Source organism: Otolemur garnettii, unplaced genomic scaffold (genome assembly GCF_000181295.1).
Source record: "Otolemur garnettii isolate 467f Iridium unplaced genomic scaffold, OtoGar3 scaffold00143, whole genome shotgun sequence".
Lineage (NCBI taxonomy): Eukaryota > Metazoa > Chordata > Mammalia > Primates > Galagidae > Otolemur > Otolemur garnettii.
In genome coordinates this window covers 307,803-329,482 of record NW_003852538.1, presented here as the reverse complement: position 1 = coordinate 329,482, position 21,680 = coordinate 307,803, and the positions used below count along the sequence as shown (strand labels likewise).

Here is a 21,680-nt window from a genome sequence, read left to right as displayed (position 1 = left end):
GGCTCAAGAAATTCTCTTGCCTCAACCTCCCAAGCAGCTGGGACTACAGATGCCTGCCACAATGCCCAGCTATTTTTAGCTATTTTTGGGGTCTCGCTCTGGCTCAGGCTGGTCTGGAACCCGTGAGCTCAGGCAATCCACCGGCCTTAGCCTCCCAGAGTGCTAGGATTCCAGCCATGAGCCACTGCACCTGGCCTTAGATATCTAACTGTATCTCAATGGATTTAAATCACAAGTCTAAGTATATACAATATAAAGGTGTCCAGAAAAAGAAAAATTGCTATTTTTTCCAGATAATTCACTTTGTAGTACTTCCATGTTATATGAGCCATGAGTTCTTGCCAAAAAATAAACACTGTAAACCATTTTATTACTTCATGGTGCAGCACACCCCCCAAATGATATACCAAGACATTTGAGTCTGGATTTCAGAAAACAAGCTGTCAGAAAACACAGTAAGAATTCTATGTCCAGGTCAGACCTAACAGAGTAATAGACAAGGTAAATAAATGAATAAGCTATGCATGAGTTGAATTTTAAAATAGAAATTAAAGGATGCCACACAGAAAAACTAAAGAATAAAAATATATGTCATTTAAACTGAAGAAGGGTCAATAATAGAACCAGGGTAAAAATTTCAAAATAATTTTAAAAACTTAAAACACTACTTTTCATTCTATTTCTTTTCAAAGGCAAACTTTTTGCAACAGACAGTATTTCAGTACAGCTCTTTCAAAATAACCAGTGTAAGTCACAATAAAATTCAATCCACATGTAGAAATCATCCTTAATAAGATCAGTCACCTGTATGTATCATCAATCAGAATAGCTCCTATCATAGCACTTGCTCCCTTGATTATACTGTATACAATTCCATTCAAATATTACAGTACAACTCACATTAACCCTGCCCTCTAAAACTGCCCTACCTAGTACCTCAGATCTTTTGATTCCTGATGTTATAAAATCCACTGAAGATCCAGGTAATGAATAAAATCTTAAATATTTAGAGTACCTTTTCCTAAGATTGTATCACTATTTTAGTGTGTAAGTAGTGTAAGTAGTCCATAAATGCCTGTTTAAGCAAGCACATGAGATCCTTAGAGTTTGCTTTTAAATACATGACCATACATAATGAATTTTCTACAGATAAAATTTTTAAGACAATTAAAAAATACTGCTATCATTTTACATTGCTTTTAAAGAGCAAAACAACTGTACTTTTTAACTAATTAAGGTCTAACTAATTTAATTAATGTCACCTCCTTATTTCATATATGTGTGTGAAGTATAGATTTCTTTTCTCTGTATTGTAAGAAAATCCTATGAAGGAAATTTGTTACTAAAAAGGTAAAACTTTCACTTCTTACAGATTGTGAAAAATTTTGTAATGATCTTTCAAAATACAAGTGTTTTTAATACTAATTATACTAAAGAAATAAAAACCAGAACTGAGTCAGAAACTCATGAACTATTTATTTTAAACAAAGAATTTTCAGGTCAAAACTAATTGTAAAGCATATCTGAAAAATTAAAAACTAAACTTTCAAAGTTATAAAACAAAAATGAAGGTAATTAGTTCTTTTAGGGTAGTATATCATTCTGAGTTTTTTCCTTCAAGATCAGATGCTTATCAAGGAAGGCAGTATAAATCACTCACACATGCATTTTGCTCTCATTCTTCCACCAGACAAATTTACTTTAAACTAATGTGTTATAGAAACTAAAAGTTTTTAAAAGCAGTATTTTGTTGCTTGGTTAAACAAACAGGCAATTATTCTCACTCCCAGAGATCAGATTAGGTTACAAATATGTCTAGACCATATAGAACAAAATGATTCTGCCAACTAATTATGTTTACATTATTTGCATCGATGAAGTGCTAATTAAGATGTAAAAAAGAAAGTATTTTCTCACTTCCAAAATAAAACAGAAAGTATTTACAGAATCACCACAATTCAAGCCCTCAGAAAAAATGGGAAGAAATTGCCTGTTTAAAATTAAATGAGGATCTTCCAATATTAAGAAAGTGGATGGGATGGAGTGGACAATGTTTTATTTATGTCTATTTTGAATTTGTTTTCCTTCAGATTTACTATTACAAAAACTACAAACTAAACGTAAGTCCAACATACAGAGCTTACTAATCAATGAATTTGGCTTATTAAGAAACATTTCAATTAAAGTTTAAACACTAACCATTTGAATGTAGCCATTTAACCATTTCAGACCCAGATGATTCTTAACCCTTTCAATCTGGGATAAAGTTATCTTCCAAAACTACAAAGAGATGTATTTATTGACGTTTAGGAAAGAACTGTAGTCAAATATACCACGCATTTCCAAACCCAACATTAACCTGTTAAGTATTAGATACTCTCAAATTTCTGTCCCACCCCTCCACCCCGTATTTTATTTCCACTTATGTTGCATTGAAAATCAAATTCAGAATTGTCAAATTAAGAATTACACTTACGGTTCCAGAGCTCTAAAAATCCCTAATATCAAGCATGACAACAAATGTGTTTAACTTTGAACATTAAATTCAAGTATGGCCTCCCTCGTGGTAAGATTTTGTTAAGTGAGTACTTTTCACCATCAGTTTGCCTAATTATGAGGAACTGTCCAGACGATTTTAAAAGGAGTAGGGTTTTTCACCAAGAGTTTTATGAAAATGAAACAAAATACAGATCAGTCTCTGGATTTTGAAAAGTGAAGATGTCTCCTAGTACTCGAAGGAAGTTGATGTCTCGGTTCCTTTCCAGAAGGTGGTACCCGTATGTACGACTTTAGAGGTAGTTAAGACCGTACCCATGGGGCCTAGAATAAATGGTAATTCTAAAACCTTGGAAATGCTTTTATAAAAAAGAAAAAAAAGAACACTCGCTTTCGCTAAGGACCTAAACAATTACCAAGATTTAAGGCTTTTTCCTGGAAAGACAACAGAGCCTCAATTTAATAACTACAGGGGCCTCTTTTAACCCAACTCATTTCTTCTGTGAAACTTTTAAGCGAGACCAAAGACAGCAAAAGGTGGAGGCCTCGGCGGAAGTAGAAACCTAGGGCTTACAACTTCACAGAGAGAAGCGTCTCTGGTTCCTCTGCCGCCCCAAGACCATCCGGACTCAAGTCTAGGACAACACGGAAGCTTCGCCCTCCGGGTGCGGTAGCAGAGACAGCATCATAGTTGCACTCCTTCTCCCTCCACCTTCGGTATCCTAGGGCCTGGAGGCTCCTGAGGCCCGTTAGCCAGTCCAGCGTCCCCCATATTACACTTACACACACAAACACAAACACACAAGTGGAAGACAATGTGCGTGTAGTGGATAATGTGAAAAGCAAGAGACCGCAGCAGCAGCTGGTAAGGCGGCAGAGCCTCTAAAGCGGGCCTGGGCTCTTCGGCCACCGCCGCTGCCGCCTGCCCTTCTTCCCCAGGAAACAGCGCGGCGGCAGCGGCTCCTCGGCGCTGGCGGGAGCCTGGGGAAGCAGAGTCTGGGGGAAGCTCTGCCGCCCGCTGATGAGACCCGGCCTAGGATCTAGAGCTGCCGCCGCAGCGGCCCAAGTACAGCGACGCTTTACGTCCCGTCCACCACCACCCCCATACACACCCCCTCCCTCCCTCCACCGCCGCCACCCCCCCCTCCCCGCCCGCTCCGCTCTCTCGATTGGAGCCGAGACAAAAGCAACGGGAAGCGGCGGGCCGGGACGCTACCCGCGGACCTCGGGCGCCACCGGACCGGCCCCAAGGCATTCCCCCGCCTTGCGGGGACTCCGAATCCGCCGCCCTCGCCGCGCGCCCCGCTGCCAGACTTCCGAAAATTTGCCAAAAACTCACCGCATGAATTTTCTTGTCCCGCGGATCCAAGATGGCGACGTATCCACCGCGGAGGCTGCTGGGAGCAAGACCTTTACCCTCTGACCCCCGCCGTGACCCCCGTCGCTCCGGCTTCCCTCAAGGCGGCGGCGGAAGGTGGGAGCGGCGATCGCCTAGCGGGCAGCGTTGGGGTGGGTAGGCGCGCTCTCCCGTGCGGGCGAGAGGGTGGAGATGCGCTTCGCTCCTCACCTCCCTTTCTACGGCTCCACGTTTCTCTTACCGACTTACGGGGAAGCTCGGGGCTTCTCCGCGGCCGTTACGGCGAACGGGGCCTCTGGGGCCGATGCTGTTTCTCTGGGGCCAGGTTGCTTCGTGCAGGGCTCGGGGGGGTCCGAGGGGGACCATGGGGTCCTGCTGTGCGAGGAACTGTGAGGTGGCGTCGGTCTGCCCTGACCGGGGACGCAGAGCGTGTTTGTGTTTGTGTTTGTGTGGGACACTCGGCTCCCGCGGGTCGCCTCCTCCTCCCCCCCGCCCCTCCCCTCCTCGCTCGCACCACCTGCAGCAAATCCGACCACTGCAAACTCCGGGGCTCGGGCGAGCGCTTCCCAGACCGGCAGCGCGTCACCTTCACCTCCTAAGTGAGTTCCCCTCTCCTGGAACCGTTGAGTTCTACTAACCTCCCTTCTGTTTTTTAAGCTGATGAGAGGAAGTAAATAATGGGTTTTAAAGTACTGTCGTGTGAACTTGGACTAGCCAACCTAGCTTTACAGGACTTTCTCCAGCTCCCACTTTGCTTGGAACCATGTAAGCTTGAGTGACCAACTTGGCCATTTGTGAGACCTTTTAAAATTCTAATGGCTTTGGTGGAAACCTGAAGGAGTGATGTCTCTCCTTTCTAGAACATCATTTAGGTTATTAAGTATGAAATGTCTGATTTCCTTAGGTACTAAGTTTGACAGTTGGTATTTCTTACATTTCACTTTAACACGTCTTGTTTTATTTTTATTGTAAAGATACCTCCTCGTTCTTTCAAGCGCACGTTTTGGTTTGTAATTATCTTTTAGATTTTTGAATAGCAATTTTTGTGAAGCCGTGGATAACTTAAAAATTAGCGTCATTATTGAATCTGAGTTTTGTTGCGGAACTAATGCGGCACAGATAGCTGGAAATATCAAGGAAATGTGTGGGAAGGATGTGGCTGATGAACACAGTATGTAGATAGTTTGAGAAGTTCTATTCTGGTGATTTTCGTCTTGAAAATGAGCCACTGTGGCCACCTGAGACCAGGGGGATAATGGTTAGCTGAAAGCTGTAGTGGAAGTGAATCCATGTCAAACTCATGAATTAGCAGTAAGGTTTGATGTCATTTTTCCAACAGTATTGAACATTTACAGACAAATCTTAAAAGTTGAAGAAGCTGGGTAGCTGGTTCTGTGTGAAATTAAATGTGTGTCAGAAGAGAAATCGTCTTGAATCTTCTTTGCTGTCAGGACATAATGGCGAACCATTTTTATACTATTGTTGGTGTGATGAAAAATAGATTCTTTTTTTACAGTCACAAGTGTTCCCGGCACAACATTTGGATAAAGATGAAATGCCAAAACACAGTCCCAAACCCAGTATTCATCAACAAAACACTAATGGTGTCTGGTGGTCAAGCATTGATATTATCCCCTGCAGCTTCAGGAAACCTGGTCAGTTAGTTACATCGAGTATCTACAGCAACCATTTGGATGAAATGGTGAGGATGCTTGCATCGAAGCAGCCAGAGTCAGTAGAGATAGGCCCCACCTTTTGCAGACAAAGCTAGATGACATGTAGCACAAACAGAGCTGCCCAAACTATAGATGCTGAACTTGGAAACTCTGTCATCTACTATAGTCTTCATATCTTAAACCCAGTGACTACCACTTCTTCCAGGCTTGGGACCACTTTTTGCAAGGCAAAATATTCCTTCTCAAGCTGTGGAAAACACCTTTTGCAACTTTGTTGCCATTGCCCTCCAAGCTACCATTACAGTGGTATACCTGCATTGATAGTTGATAGTTTAGTTGATAGTTTAGGCACCTACTTCCATTAATTGTACTGCTTCTTGACGAAGATAAACTTTTGATTTGAAGTCAGACATTTCATATTCAATAACCTAAAGTCATTCTAAGTGAATTTCTTTTGCCTTAGTCCCTCTTTATTCCTTTGTATATCAATAAACTCTTCACTTGTTTTGTACTAGTATCTTGAACTTAAAGAGCCTCTCTGTCTGCATGTATGTTTTAAAATTGTTTCATAATATGAAAGTTTTCGTTTCTGATAGCATTTATTAATGTAAAGTAAAATTAATTTGAATTAAATAAAATTTCTACGTCCCTTGGTTGTTTATTTTCCTCCCCCCCATCACTGCACTCCAATTTATCACTGTGATTCAATTTATCATTGAAGGCCAAAAGCAAGAAATGGCAAGAAAAATAAGTATAAAATAAAAGGTAACTCAACGTTTTAATGTAAAATGTATTTTGATTTATCAGCAGATATCAGCAAATTTATTTAAACCCCAAATGTTGCTGGTGTGTCTCGGAGAAAATATTTGGCCTTAATTTTTCATTTCATTAAACATTTTGCTTCACTGTGCTTTTTATTTTTACTGCAGGAAAATCCAAAGAACAACAGCGTATTTTATGTCTGTCCTTCCCTTTCTCCTCCCATTTCCTAGCCAGTGCCTTTCTGCCTCTTCTGCTTTTTCATGTTAATGCCTACGGCTGTAAATTGGTGTGTTAAAAGACTGGATATGCCTCTCTGTATATGTAATACATAGGTATTACTGAGCATCTTAATCAAGCTGCTAATAATTTACAAGTTTATTAATAATTTGGGGCCATAAGACAGTTATAAAAATGAGATACACATGTCTGTACATACATCAAGTATCACTTTACCTTTCTAATCTAGTACTGTAATTTATATGTAATAATTAAGGCCAAAAGATTAACCTGATTCTCCTTATATTTACACAAAAAAAGCATGTTTTAAATAAAATAACACTGGTAAAATTGGAAAAATCACTTCCAAAAGGGAGAGGTCTGATTTGAGAGTTTTATTAGTGTGGGTATTTTAGTGGAAGAGATAAGGAACATTTTCAGACTAAATGTAGAGGAGGTATGTTAGGAAAAAATACACTAATACTATTTGATAATACTTTCACTATTGCTAAGCACTATTTAGGATACATTCACTTTAAGCCTGTTCAAGAACAAGATTTTTATTTCCTGTTGTGCCAAATCTATTATAAGTATGTAAAATTTAATATCACCTTAATGTCTAAATATTAAGGAACTAGCAGTTGTTAAGGGCTTATATTTATGGCTTTGTAGTGCGCAGACAATAAATGATACATTTTTTTAAATTGTCCTCTTGCATCAAAAAGTTCACCTTTATTGCTAACGTTGATCAGATTTGCCCATTTGGTAGGTCTGTTTTTTTTTTTTTTTAACTATCCACTTTGATAGACTTCCTTTAACTTGGAAAAATACTAAATATGTGTTTTCAAAATGTGTGTATTAAGGTAAATTCCCTGTACATTTTATAGAAAAATTATAGACTTGGATTGAGAAAGAAAGAGTTTATATGTAAATTACAGAAGGGAGAGAGCTTCCATTTTTACAAAGGTGTGGACAGTGTTGAAAATTTTGCTGTTGAAAGGGGTTAAAAACAGACATCTCTAACATGTCTGAAACAACATTTGAATCCCTTTGTTTATTCCCTAAACCTGTTTCTCTTCTAGTCTTCCTGATCTCCCTATTCACTTCCTCATACTCTACATCCATCTAAGCAGTCAGTACCATCAATTTTTCCTCACAGATATATTCTGAATTCAGCAACTTCTCATCACTTCCAATGCCACCGTCATCCCTTGCTGGGCCAGAATAATAACCACACAATTGGCTTGCACTTTTCTCTACATACATGAAGATTTTCCCATTCAAACCATTCTCTATGGAGTGATCTTTTTTAAAACTTCATTGGTTTATGCCACTGCCTTGTTTAAAACCTTCCAATAGCTTCCCTGTGCAGACAGAATAAAATTCAAGTCCTTTACCATGGCCTTCCCAACTGCATAATCTGGCTCCCACCTATCTCTCCAATTTCATCTTTCTCGCCCTGCTTATTGCCTCCTTTCTGTTTCTGTCATTTACCAAATTCTTTATAGTCCATAGCAGAAACTTTAGTTGTCTCAAAAAATTTCTCCATTTTTTCATAGTAAATAGACATGGACGCTTGGCTACCCGGCATAAAGACTGTTTTTGTCAGCCTTCCTTGTAGCCATGTCACAGGCTGATGGGATGTAAACAGATACATCATGTGGCACCCTTTCTGAAGTTTCCTTAAAAGACAATGGGTATACACTTTCAGTCCTTCGCTGCTTTTCCTCTGTCTGTATCCTGTACCCGCAAAGGCAGATGTGATGGTTCGGAACTCTAGCATCCAGTTTGGGCCGTCTGTAAGTTCTCTCATCCTAGAAATAGCAAAACCTTAAGGCAGTAAAAAACAGAATCCTTGAGGACTTTGTGGATCAGCACACCATGCCAGCCCTGTACTCCTTACCTTCAGATTTTGATGTGAAAAAAAAGTAAGCATCTGTCTTCATTAAAGCCAGTATTTTGGGTCTCTTGTTCTCAATTAAACTTAAAATTGATACTCTGCGTTAGGGCCTTTGTACTTGATACTGTTTTCCTGCTTGGGAGGTGATTTATTTATTATGTTTTACCTAGCTAGGATTTGAATCTACTTTTTAATTTTTTTTTAATATGGGAAGTGATTTTTTTTAATCTGGCTGACTCATACTCACCCTTCAGATATCGTCTCTGACAGGCCCTGCCTGACTACTCTATAAAGTAGCACTTCTTCACATTTCTTCTCTGTCACATAACTATTTTCTTTTTTTTTTTTTAATGTTATTTATTTTGAGACAGAGTCTCTGTTGCCCCAAGTTAGCATGTCGTGGCTTTAGTCTACCCCAAAACATCTTCAAACTCTTGGGTTCAAGCAATCCTCCTGCCTTAGCTGCCTGAGTAGCTGGGACTATGGGTGCATGCCATAAGGCCTGGCTAATTTTTCTATTTTTAGTGAAGACGGAGTCTTGCTCTTGCTCAGGCTGGTCTCAAACTCTTGAGTTCAAGGGTTCCGCCCACCTCGGCCTTCCAGAGTACTAGGATTACAGGCGGGAGCCACTATGCCAGGCCTATTTCCTTTTTTAACTTATTAATTGTATGTATTCATGGGGTACATAGTGATGTTTTGATACATATAATATACAGTGATCAGATCAGGGTAATTAACATATCCATTATCTCAAACATTGATCATTCTTTGTATTAGGACCCTCTATTTTCTTAATAGCATTTGTAATTTATCATTATTTTCTCTACTGTTTATTATCTGTCTCCCTTCATCCCATGAAAATTCCCTGAAAGCTTAACTATATCTGTTTTGTTCACTGCTTTATCCTCCACACACAGGGATTAGATAAGTGTTACTGAAGGAATGAATTAGTGAATGAATGAGCCATTCAATGAACAAAATTCCTACCTAAGATTAAGTAGACTCTTTTCCATGATAAATGAATAAATGTCTTGAATGATTTCTTTCAATGCATAATTTGTAAAATCTAAGGTATAAAATAGCTAAGTAAAAAAGTATTAAACTAATGAGATGTCCCTAGCTTCTAGCCCTTGGTAATAAAGATATATATACCTTTTTTCTGGGAAATGTACAAGATTATTACAAAAAGAAAAAGAAAAATTTAGTTGGTGGAGCAGACTGCCAAATCAAAAAGAAGCACTGCACTGTATCCATTAGCAATTCCTACTGAACAGGAGTCTGATTTATTTTGTAACTTCTGGACCTTAGGTTCTTCATTTAAAGTACATGTAAGAATGTTGAGCTTTTGAGTGGTAATATAAAAGTATAATAGTTTGACTTGTGAGTAACAAAACCTGTTACACTTTAGGTTTTAGGTGTTAGTTTAGCCAGTGATTATTTCTAGACAATACCAGCAAGGGTTCAGATAAATAGGGCTGCTTACACTGCTGAGAATATAAATTGGCAGCACATTTCTAGAGTGTAGGTTGACAGTATGCATCAAAAAACCTTGAGCATGTACCTATGACCCAGCAACTCCCTTTCTAGAAATGTATCATAAGGAAAAAGGACATAACAATTTGATTGTAGAAATGTTCTAGACTGCATTGTTTATTAGGAAATTAGTTAAATTAAGCAACATCCATACAATGAATTGTACTCAGCTGTTAAAAATGATGTGCAGATCTTATTGATTTGATATATTAAAGTACAAAAAAACCTTTTAAAATATAAATCGAATTTTGTAAACATTTGTCTCACAAAGACTGATGATATGCATAAGGTGTTAAGTCAGCCTTGCAGAAATAATATAGTTTTTTTTTTCATTATTTTCATTTCATGGTTTTTAAAATTTTCCTAAAATATTTTAATACTATTAATTAAAAGATTTAAAGAAACAAGGGTATAATACTTGGGAGAAGTACCACTCAGTTGCCAGACCTGAAACCTTTTATCCTTCCTCTGTACCCAATAATTATTCACCAATTCCTATATATTTTCCAGTCATTCTCTTAATGATAACCATGTAATCTTTCATCTAAACTATCAAAAAAGATTTTATAGTCTGTGTGCATTAAATTTTACCTCTCTTCAGTCTTCCAAATGACTACCAGATTTAGCTCTCAGTAGTGCACCTGTTAAGAGATTCCATTGCATACATTCCTTATAACGATGCCTTCTCGTCTGCAGGATAGAAGTGCACGCTTTCTCCCATGAGGTGTAAAGCCCTTCATGCTGTAGCAGCCTCCTCCATGTGCAGCCTCAGGGACTCCTTGGGGCTCTATCCCAGGACTTCATGCTGTTTTGTGCTTTATCTTTTGCAGTCATCTTTGTCTTGAATGAGTACAAAATGTCTTAGCACAATTTCTATGTAATCTATGGTGGTTTTAAAAATATGTCCACAAATTCTTTAATCTTCTTTCTTCTTCCAGAGTTAGAGCTTAAGCTTTAAATGTGAAGTGTGGATTGGACTTTGTGACCCTCTTCTAGTGAGTAGAATATAGTGGAAATGGCAACACATTGACTCAGAGCCTAGGTCATAAAAGGCATTTGGGCTTCCTCATGCTTACTTCCTTGGATCACTCACTCTGAGAGAAGATGGTTGCCAGACCATAAGGGCATTCAGGCAGCCTGTGGAGAAGCCCCTGTAGCGAGGACATGGAAACTCCAAAAGCAAATGAGGAACTGAAGCCTGCCAGCATCACATGAGTGAGCTTAGAAGCAAATCCCTCAGCACCTCAGATGACTCCAACCCCTAGGAGCTTAACCACAACCTTCTAAGAGACCCTGACCCTGAACGTTACTACCCAGTTTGGCCCCTCTTAGACCTGAGATGATAAATATTTATTTTTTAAAGCTGTTAAGGTTTTGTTTATTTGTTATGCAGCATAGCTAACTAATCTTTCTTCAGGATTCACCTTCTCTAAACATTTTTTTTAACTCTTTTTTTCTTCACCTTCCTATAGAATTAGGTTTTGCTCTACCTGACAGTGACCTTTTTAAAGGCAAACTATGTCTCATTTATCTTTTGTTCTTTCTAGCATGGTACGGACTAATGATAAGTCCTCAAAATATTTTTCCAGAATAAAACAAAAATTCTTTGCTCATGTGTAAGCAACCTGAGGATAGAGACCATGTATATTAAGACATCATTTTATTCTTCTCAGCGTAGTATCAGAAAGCAGCTAAATATACTCCAAAAATATCTGTGTGATAAGTTTAAGCTTCAGTGTTTTATGTGTTAACAGGAGTTATTAGCACGTACATGCCTGCTGTTACTACAAAGAGTCAGTAGTATCCTGATTTGGTTAGAGAAAACATAATTAGGAAATAGCAACAGCAGCAACATAGTTACTTTATGTTTGGGACCCATTACAGAACAGGCATGGTTTTAAGCATTTTACTTAGTTTTAATTCCTGAACTTCTTACATTTACTCTGTGAGGTAGGAAATACTAACATCTGTGTCATAGACTAGATTCTCTGCTACTTTAGGAGATGGAAGTTGAGAGAGGCCTGGTGTATCAGGGATAGTGTCACCAAGTGGCTGATTTAAGTTTCATGTTGAACAACATATAGTTTGTATAGATGTTAATTAATGGACATTTTCAATGAAGGGAGTAACATGAGCAAAGGCAATTTGCTGGGGCTGCCATTCAAAGTACCACAGACTGGGTCACAGATCACCGTGTTGGCAGGGTTGGTTTCTCTGAGACTCTTCCTCGGCTTACAGATGGCTGTCATCTTCCAGGGTCCTCACAGTCTTCCCTCTGTGCTCCTCTGTGTCCTCTCTCCTCTAAGGATACCAGGCATCAGATAAGGGCTCGCACACCCAACTTCATTTTACCTTGATTGCCTCTTTGAAAGCTCTGTCTCCAAGTACAGTCACATTCTCAAATATTTCGGGTTAGGACTTAAGCATGTGAATTTTGAGGGGACACAGTTTAACCTGTAACACCAATGAAAGCAGAAATAAGCATGAGCTAGTGACTAGAACAAGCCTAAGATAAGTAGAAGGGGCTAGTGGGATTTATGTACCTTGGGATGGCAGGATTTTGGAGTGTCTAAAATGCCAGGCATAGCTTTAGATAAATCATTGCTTATCAGTCTATTCCCAAGGTTTAGTTAGCGCCAAAAAAATTGTAGGAGGGGCATCACATGTTAAATATATTAATAGAATGATTTGTAGTACACGTGTCATATCTACTTTTATAACCTAACATTGCTTTTCTCCTCTTGCCAAAACTATTTGTCTACAAATCATCTCAGAATTAAGGTGTTTTTACCCATTCAAATCAACAATAAAATAAGTTATTTTTTTCCCCATATCATGTGGAAGGATCAACAAAATACTTTTTGCTCTGTCTTTGGACCCATACCCATTTTGTTGAATGTTTAAACACATGGCTAAGATGGTGTCTTAAAACACAAATTATTTTATCCTATTATGAATTATAAAGGCATTTTCCACTTCAAAAAAAAAAGTAAAATACCCTCCCCCAAAGTTACCAGATAAATTTATGAGTACTGTCCAGAAACTATCTGACAGCATGTATATCTCTTTCATAGGAGATGACTGAATACTTTCTAGACAGCCCTCATTATCATAGTAAATCGACTTAAAACACACATGTAATCAGCTAATACATTTTTGCTGACAATGAAAATTTAACTGAATTTTTTTTTTAAAAAAAGAGAAATATGGATTAAATACTAAAAAGATACCAAGAATGAAAATGTATCAACAGTACTGCCTCTTAAATAGTAGTGGCCATAGTTACAGTCATTCAAATACTTTATATTAACTTGTTTTGTAAGTGAAGAACTTACCGTGAAAATATATTCAGTGAAATGAAAGTGAAATGATGATTATAAAGTATATAGATTCTTTATCACAGTAGGCACATTTTTTTTTTTTTTTTTTTTTTTTTTTTGTCCAGGGCTGGGTTTGAACCCGCCACCTCCAGTATAAGGGGCCAGCATCCTACTCCTTTGAGCCACTAGATTCTAAGAAAATTTGGGGCCTGGAAGAGGCAGGGCCTGGAGAGCCCCTACTTCAGGCTGACTGCATTCTATAATTCTGTTAAACTTAATGTTTAACCTAAAATTTTCACATTACTTTGTTTATATTTATTGAAACTGTTCATATTACAGATTTTTCATGGATGTAATACAGAACTGAGAAATTTTTTTCTACAAAATTTTCCTTTTTTAGCACTGCCCACTATGAGGTCAAAGTACTCAGTTTTCTATTTTTAATAAACCTTACAGCACACAGTTTGTAAAAGAAATCTCTTAAGGACTAAATATGTAGAATGTGCTGCAGTGTGCAATAAATAAGCTGAGAATGTGCATACGAAAACCTCCATCCACGTTCTGAATGTTGGCGAACTTTATTATGAACTGAAGAAAAAATTAATAAAAGGAAATAGAGTTCAGTCCTGACAGAGTTAAATAGAAACCCTAATATACACGTTTTATTGTTTCTCAATTGCACGTTACAGTACTTGAAAACAAAAGTAAAATCTGGCACAGAAAATTACACGTGTTCAGTACACGTTAGAAACGTAGCAGCTTTTGCAATCAAAAGTAAGTAACTTGGTTAGTAATTGAAGGGCATTTTGTTTCAAAAAGGAATCCCCTACGGATTTCCTGGTTATCCATTTGAGACGCTCTAAAATCCTGCCATCCTAGTGCGCGTAAATCCCACTAGCCCTTTTCCTTATCTTAGACTTGTCTAGTCAATAGCTCATGCTTATTTCTGCTTTCATTTAAGCATGAATAGTTAGATTAGTTCTCTAAAAGTGCATTAGAAATTTTCTGTATGGATACAGATGATACCAGTTTCATTAAAAAAAAAGTTATAACCACAAGTCTATATCCACAAGAGTGACTAATATTTCATGAATTACCAGAATATCTTAAGTCGCTAAAGTCAGCAACAGGTTAAATCCATTAGTGTTCAACTCTGAAATCATTCTAAATATAAAGGGCTTCCCTTCCCAATCTATGTAACAAATTCAGTGGGACTAATAAAAGCTTACTGTAACTTAGGCTTAGCTTCTATGCATACTTTTAGAAATTGCATAGGATCATGAAAGCAAAAAATCTAAAAACCTAAAATACATACATTAACTCATGCACTGACATTCTAAAATGAAAGTCCTTATGACAGTAAATGGCCAGCATCTCTAATAACGCTGTCATTTCAAGGAGGGGGGCGTGTTCCATAGTACACATTCTTTCGAGAACATCTTATGGATCTAAATCTTTCATACAGATTGAGTCCACTGGCTTGGCACCTGTAGCTCAGCAGCTAAGGGCATCAGCCACATACGCCAGAGCTGGTGGGTTCAAATCCAGCCCTGGCCTGCCAAACAACAATGACAACTACAACCAAAAAATAGCCAGGTGTTGGGACTCTATCTCAAAAAAAATAAATAAAAAAATAGATTGAGTCCACTGCTTACTTATAAAGCGTTGTTTCAGTGTTTTTATTACGACTTCTCTTGAGGTCTTTGTGAAATCTCGCGATGACTATAATGACAACTGTATCAAACAGATAAGCAGAATATGCTCAAGCATTTCAGCAACATTTGATGGTTCAAATACCAAAGTGACAATGAAAATAAAGTCAAAGAAAAGAATTTGGAAAATTCCCTAGAGTTTGTTGTATATTTCCTGTAATTGGAAGTTTCCAAGCTTTGCATTATTTTCATGGCCTTCTTTCTGAACTCTGTAAATTTTCATATCTGTATTTATATTTTTATAGATATTTTTGAATTGTATTCTAAATATAAACATGAAAGTATGTTTTTAATGTAACTAGTTTTGAAGATAATAGAATAAATGCTTCATCACCTTAATACTGTGTCTTGTTCTGACTGTTCATTTGTCATTCATTATTCAAATGTAATGAAATCTCACTTATGTGCCAGGCCTTGTGTTATTTCCTTTCCCCGCCCCCCATCTCAGAGACACACACACCAACAATCTATTCTCTAAGGAACGTCAGCTGGGTGTCTCTAATTTAATTCAATTCTGACACAGACTATCTGAGGATACCATCAGATCCCAGAGGCTGAGGGCTCAGTTCTGCAAGACTGCTGAATCAAGTGGTAGGCTGTCACCTATACTTCTGACCCAGGAGCCATAGATAAGGATTCTCATGACTCTTCCTAGATGTGATTAAGTTCACTAGAGTGGCTCACAGAACTCAGAGAAACACCTTGCTTGGGTTTACCCATTTACCATAAGGGATACGTGTACACAGGGAAACGGAAGGCATGCATGTGGCACCGTGCCCCCTATAGCAGTGGGCACCAACCTTTTTGGCACTAAGGACCTGTTTCATAGAAAACAGTTTTTCCATGAACTGGGGGTGAGGTGATTGTTTTAGGATGATTCAAGAGCATTACATTTATTTTGCACTTTATCATTATCACATTATAATATATGAAGAAATAATTATATAACTCACTGTAATGCAGAATCAGTGAGATCACTGAGCTTGTTTCCTGCGACTAGACAGGCCCATCTGAGGGTGATGGAAGAAAGACAGTGACACCAAAGTGTGTTGTTCCACCTCTGATCATGGGACGTTAGATCCTCCTAAGGAGGGCACAAGGTAGATCTTTACAGTAGGGCTCACGCTCCTATGAGAATGTCATGCCTCTGCCCATCTGAGGGAGGCAGAGCTGAGGCCATGATGGGAGTGATGGGGAGTGGCTGTAAAGACCTGAAGTTCCACTCCCACACTTTGCTGCTCACCTCCTGTGCAGCCCTGTTCCTAACGGCCCATGGACTAACAGGCTGAGGGTTAGCAACCACAGCTCTACAGGCAGGCCACCTTCCAGGAACCTCCAAGTGTTCAGCCCCCAAACCTGTACTCTTGGGTTTTTGTAGAGAATTCATTATGTAGGCATTATTGATTACATCACTGGCCACTGGCAGTCACTAACCTCCAGCCCCTCTTTGCTGGAGGTCCAGGGGCGCCTGAAAGCTCATCCTTCCAATCACATGTTTGATTCTCCCCCACGTTGCAGACTCTCCTATCATCCAGGAAGTTTCAAGGGGTTTGGGAACTTTGTGTCAGGAACCAAGTGTCAAAGGCCAAATAGAACCAAAGATTCTCCCTATGTAGAAGAGTGCCACGAACCATGGAAAAGACCTCAAAGATATAGTGTCATTTACTTCTCAAGAAAACTGTGATGGAGGTGTAATAGTTTCCCCCCTTGCCTCATGTGCTACACCCAGTCTAACCCTACAGCTGCAGTTTTTCCTTCATGTGTCCTTGACCATCAATCAAATTTCTCTCTATTACTAACCCCTTCAGAACTGATCACATTAAGCCACTTAATATTCTGAACTGAACATTAAAGATACTCCTCTCCAGTGTTTTCATGGGTCATGAAGATCATGAAATTAGCCTAAAAGCACAAGCCAAATAAATGAGGTAACTTGTGAAAAGAACATAAGATCCATGGACTCTAGAAAGTGGCAGTAACAAACCAACACAAGAAAACTTCCAAGAGCAATTAGAGATAAAATGTCAATGTTGCCCTGAAAATAATTACAGTCACTGCTTAATTTGGCATCTGCTAAATTACAAGCACCATAATTACATGATTTCACTCAATTTATAACACTTCTATGAAGTAAGTGGTATTGGCATTTCATAAATAAATAAATCGAGGCTTTAAGATTTGCCTTAGATGACATGGATTATAGAGATAGAATTGGAATCCAGATTTTTTTTTCTATTATTTGGAATTCATTGAAGGTACAAAGAATTAGGTTACACTGATTGGAATTTTTAGTAAAGTCTCTCTTGTAATAATTGTGTCCTGTCCCCAAGAGGTGTGCCACACAGGGTAAGTCCCCATTTCCCTGTCTCCTCCCCTCTCCCCACGCTCTCATTCCCCTACCCCCACCCCTTGTATTAGCGCATCTATTGCCTTCATGTTAGTATTGAGTACGTTGGATTCTTACTTCTCCACTCTTGTGATGCTTTACTAAGAAGAATGTATTCCACCTCCAGTCAGGTTAATACAAAAATGTAAAGTCTCCATCTTTTTTAGTGGCTGAATAGTAATTCTGTGGTGTACAGATACTACAGCTTATTAATCCATGCCTGGCTGGTGGGCATTAGGCTGTCTCTACACTTTGGAATCCAGATCTAACTCTAAAGCCCAGACCCTTCTTTAGCTTCTTTTCTCCCCTTCTTTCCTCCTTGCCTCCCTCCCTTCCTTTCTTACCTTTTTCCTTCTTTCCTTTCTTTTTCAAAAGTATGCAATTTCTTTTGTATGGTAAATAATATTTTTGTATATACATTTTTATGGTGAGAGAGTCTATAAATTTCTTAAGATTCTCAAAGGGGTCCCCAGTGAAAAGAGAAAAAGTCTAAGAACCACTCAAACTCTCTACTGTAAGTTTAGTACATTTAGAGGGGGAAGAAAGTAACTCTGAGATAGTTTGGCCACAAAATAATATTTTTAAAATGTTAACAGTCAATGGAATAAATGAATATGAAGAACTTAGGTAGATGATAAAAATTATGATTCAATTAACTATTGAGTTCCTATTATCCTTCAGCCTTGCAGGTTATACTGTTTCTCAAGTAATATGGGAATACCTTTTAACAATTGTGAATACCCAGTGTGATAAGTTATTTTTATTATAAAGTTACCCTAATAAGTGCAAATAGAAAAGTAGGTGTAAACTTAATGCTTTTAGCTCTTTGTAAACCATTCTGGAAAAATTAGAAATGGAAACTAAAATATTTAATATTGATAACATTAATTTTAATGTGACAGTATTGTTCTGCCCAGCCTAAATCATCACTGGAAGTTAATATAGCACAAGCTTATTTGAATTTGGGGTACTTATATTGCTATGTGATAACTCAATTTTTGCACCAATATTCTGTATTGTAATTTTTTTGAAACCTCTGTTCTAGAAGCCATCAGTCACAATATTTGGCCTTTAGCCAGCATGACTACATAATTCATTTGCATTTATTCTTTACCATAGCATATGTAATTTAGGTTACATCATCTGTTGGTATTTTTAATATGTTAATATATGTGTCCTAAGCCTTTAGTTCTTTTTCATTGAAGATTTCAATTAATACCTCACAAAACCACCAGCTATCTAACTATATTTGATGAAGATACTGTACTCGGAAGGCTGAATTTGGGTTCCTGTACATAAAGACTGAGCATTCTCTACCCTCAACTTTGTTAAAGGAATTGACCCGGGATGTGAATTGTACGTCACAGAAGATACAGGACCAAATGAGAGAGATTTCTCTAATTCTCTTAGTGTTTTACCAATTCCTTAAGCAAGAACTGGCTAATGATATCACAAAAATACTATAGTTATAGCTGAAATCTTTTTACAGATACATTTATAATATGATATAGAGAAGGACTTTTCCCATTGCCCTAAAACTGTGATTATGCCCCAAATCTGAGAATAAAATGCTTTAAATGATTCATAGTTAAAATAACCTTGAATAATTCCACAGCATTAGAAGAATAGTGTCACAACCAGCCCTATAACCCCCACCCCCACCACTTCTACCCACCCTTAGTTCAAAAACATGGTAAGACTGAAAGATTAGAAGGAGTCTTTTGGAGAAGCCATGTTTGTAGACAAAGGTTCTTCCCAGTTTGTAGCTGGAGTTGGGGAGGAGGGGGCTTGAAGTGAATCACTTCTAAAGATTGGGATTACTAAAAGAAGAGAAGCCACATTTCTTTTCTTTGTCAGATGTTTGCTTGGTAGGGGAATTTGCCGACTCCTAGAGCTATCCAAGTAGAAGAAAGAGAATTTGAAAGCAATGATAGGCTGAAAGAGGCCAGGATAGCAGGAAAGTGGCTTTTATGCCCATCATTTAGTGTGCCAAGAATAATAGAGATTCTGGGGCCAGGCACCAGGCCAGGCCCGGTGACTCACGCCTAAACTCCTAGCACTCAGGGAGGCCCAGGTGGGTGGATTGCCTGAGCTCACCAGTTCGAGAACAACTTGAGCAAGAGCGAGACCCCATCTCTGAAAATAGCCGGGCATTGTGGCAGGCACCTGTAGTCCCAGCTACTTGGGAGGCTAAGGCAAGAGAATGACTTGAGCCCAAGAGTTTTGCTGTGAGCTATGATGTCACTGCACTCTACAGATGGCAACAAAGTGAGACTCTGTTTCAAAAAAAAAAAAAGAATAATGGAGATTTCCATGGGTGGCATGAACACAAGGGAGTGTTCATATAAGCATGAAGGTTGACCATAGCAATAGGGAACCTATAGCAAAAGGAATGAAAGTGGTTCAGTAAGCTGGTTCCAGATAACCACCATCAGGAAACTAAGTAATGAAAAACCCCTGCAGGCTGCCTCAAAGAAGCCTCATTGGATGTCTAGCATTTGGACACCGACACACCAGGGTTATCACTATCCAGTTAATGAAGATTGCATTTCTTACTTCACCCAGTAAAGTAAGAAAGCATTTGCCCTTTTCTTTCTCCCTTCCTTCGGCCACAAATCAAGAGCATTAAGCATAGAACTAAGAAAAGCAGGTATCTGAGCCAGATTTCTCCCCACAGCGTCTGAATCTCTCCATCTCTCTCCCAGGCTGGGAGTGCATGGGGGCTGGAGAAAAAGGTGAGAAGAGTTTTGAATTGAGGTGAAGATTGAAGCTTTAAAGTTAACAAAAGGATTCTTTAATCTTAGATTGTGATTTTCCAATAACTTACTGTAGCTGAAAATTATAGAATCTATGAAAGATAACATTAAAGGAGCCATCACTCCCTTTTCCTGCTTGATTTAAAAAATAAAGCAAGGTCAATGCTAAAAGTAAAGTGGTAGACAGACTCCCTTTTTCTTCAATCCTACTTTTCTGTTTAAAATCTGGACTGGTGACAATATTGAAATTGAATGATGTTGTTGCCTGTGGGTAGCAATCTCAGGATTGAATGACATAGCTGTCTGTCCTTGTAATGAGTGGCAAAGGCAAAAAGGAGCAGGGTTTTTAGGTAAACTAGACAAATACTTTAAAACATGCACGCTTAAGTTACACGGTTCATTCCATCATTTTGCATCAATTTATTTTGTGAACTTTATGCAATTTAAAACATCTTTGCAAGCATTTTAAAGGTGTATCTACAACTGACAATTGTGGTGAAGATCATGGGGCCCAAACCGAACTAAAAGGATGTGTAGTGAAAATGACGTGGAGTCTGTCGGGCTGGGGCAGACATGACACGGCTGGGCACCTTCTGTCTCTCATTCTTACCATTTGGTAAATTTAACTCCCGCCCTAAAGATGCCCATAGTAAATAGTTTAGGAATTAATTTTTGAATCAGAAATGTAACAGATTGTCCCTGAGTTATGTATTATTTAAAATAAGGGTTATTGTGATCTTTACTGTGAACCATTACATGTGAAACTGTAATTTTGGAAATAGAAAAACAGAACAGTCTTGGAGAAGGTACTCTCGCGGTTCTCCAGAATCCTGGCCTTCTGATAATAAAGTTTGGTGGACCTCCTATTCCTGACTCTGCATATTGGTTGACAGTGACAGGAGGCTGGACCCTCTTTGTCTGGTAACAGAAAAACCCACGTAAGTAACATCCTTTACAGAACGGTATTTTTAAAAATCTTAAAAGACTGGCAACTATGTCATTCCCTGCATATCATCACCCACAGGCAACAATGTCATTTAATCTAGACCTGGTCACCTAGCCCAGATTTTAAACAGAAAAGTAGGATTAAAAAGCAAAGGAATCTGAATTACCACTTTGCTTTTAATATTGGCCTTGCTTGATTCTGGGAAGATGGCCGACTGGTAGCAACCCTGGTCAGAGGCTCCTGAGCAAAGGAAGAAAAACTGGTTGGAATCAGAATCTATGAAGCCAAAGACGGGGAGCTGAGCCCAGAAAGAAGTTCGGCAAGCTATAAATCCAAGGAAGATCATTTAAGAACATAAAATACAGGTACAAAGCGGGCCCCAGAACTGCTTACTAGACCCGCCCCCCTTCCGCGGGTGGCGAGCAGCTGCAGAGAAGCTGCCTGTGCCAGGCAGCCACAGAAGTACTTGCTAGAGCTTAGCACACCCCCACCGGTGGCGGTGGACGAGTGCCCCACGCCGGGAGGGCCTAGAACTGCTTGCTAGAGCTGCGCACTCCACCGGCGGCAGAGAAGAACCCGGCCCCAGGGCTCTGGGCAGGTCCAGAACTGGTTGCTAGAGC

The 21,680-nt window shown here is 38.9% G+C and overlaps 1 protein-coding gene across 3 annotated transcripts in view; it reads right to left on the bottom strand.

The window, feature by feature from the left end:
- Positions 1-4,378, bottom strand: part of CNOT2 (CCR4-NOT transcription complex subunit 2) — a 106,621-nt gene extending 102,243 nt beyond the window's left edge. Inside the window, exon 1 of one of the 3 annotated variants that reach the window (XM_012810855.2) lies at positions 3,836-4,378. Coding sequence is in view for 1 of the 3 variants with exons in the window: in XM_023518633.1 (XP_023374401.1) it covers positions 3,836-3,840 (5 nt within the window). In the remaining 2 variants the exon portion in view is untranslated. The remainder of the gene's footprint in view (positions 1-3,835) is intronic. The other 2 variants (XM_023518634.1, XM_023518633.1) reach the window with 2 other exon arrangements.
- Positions 4,379-21,680: the final 17,302 nt, after the last annotated feature.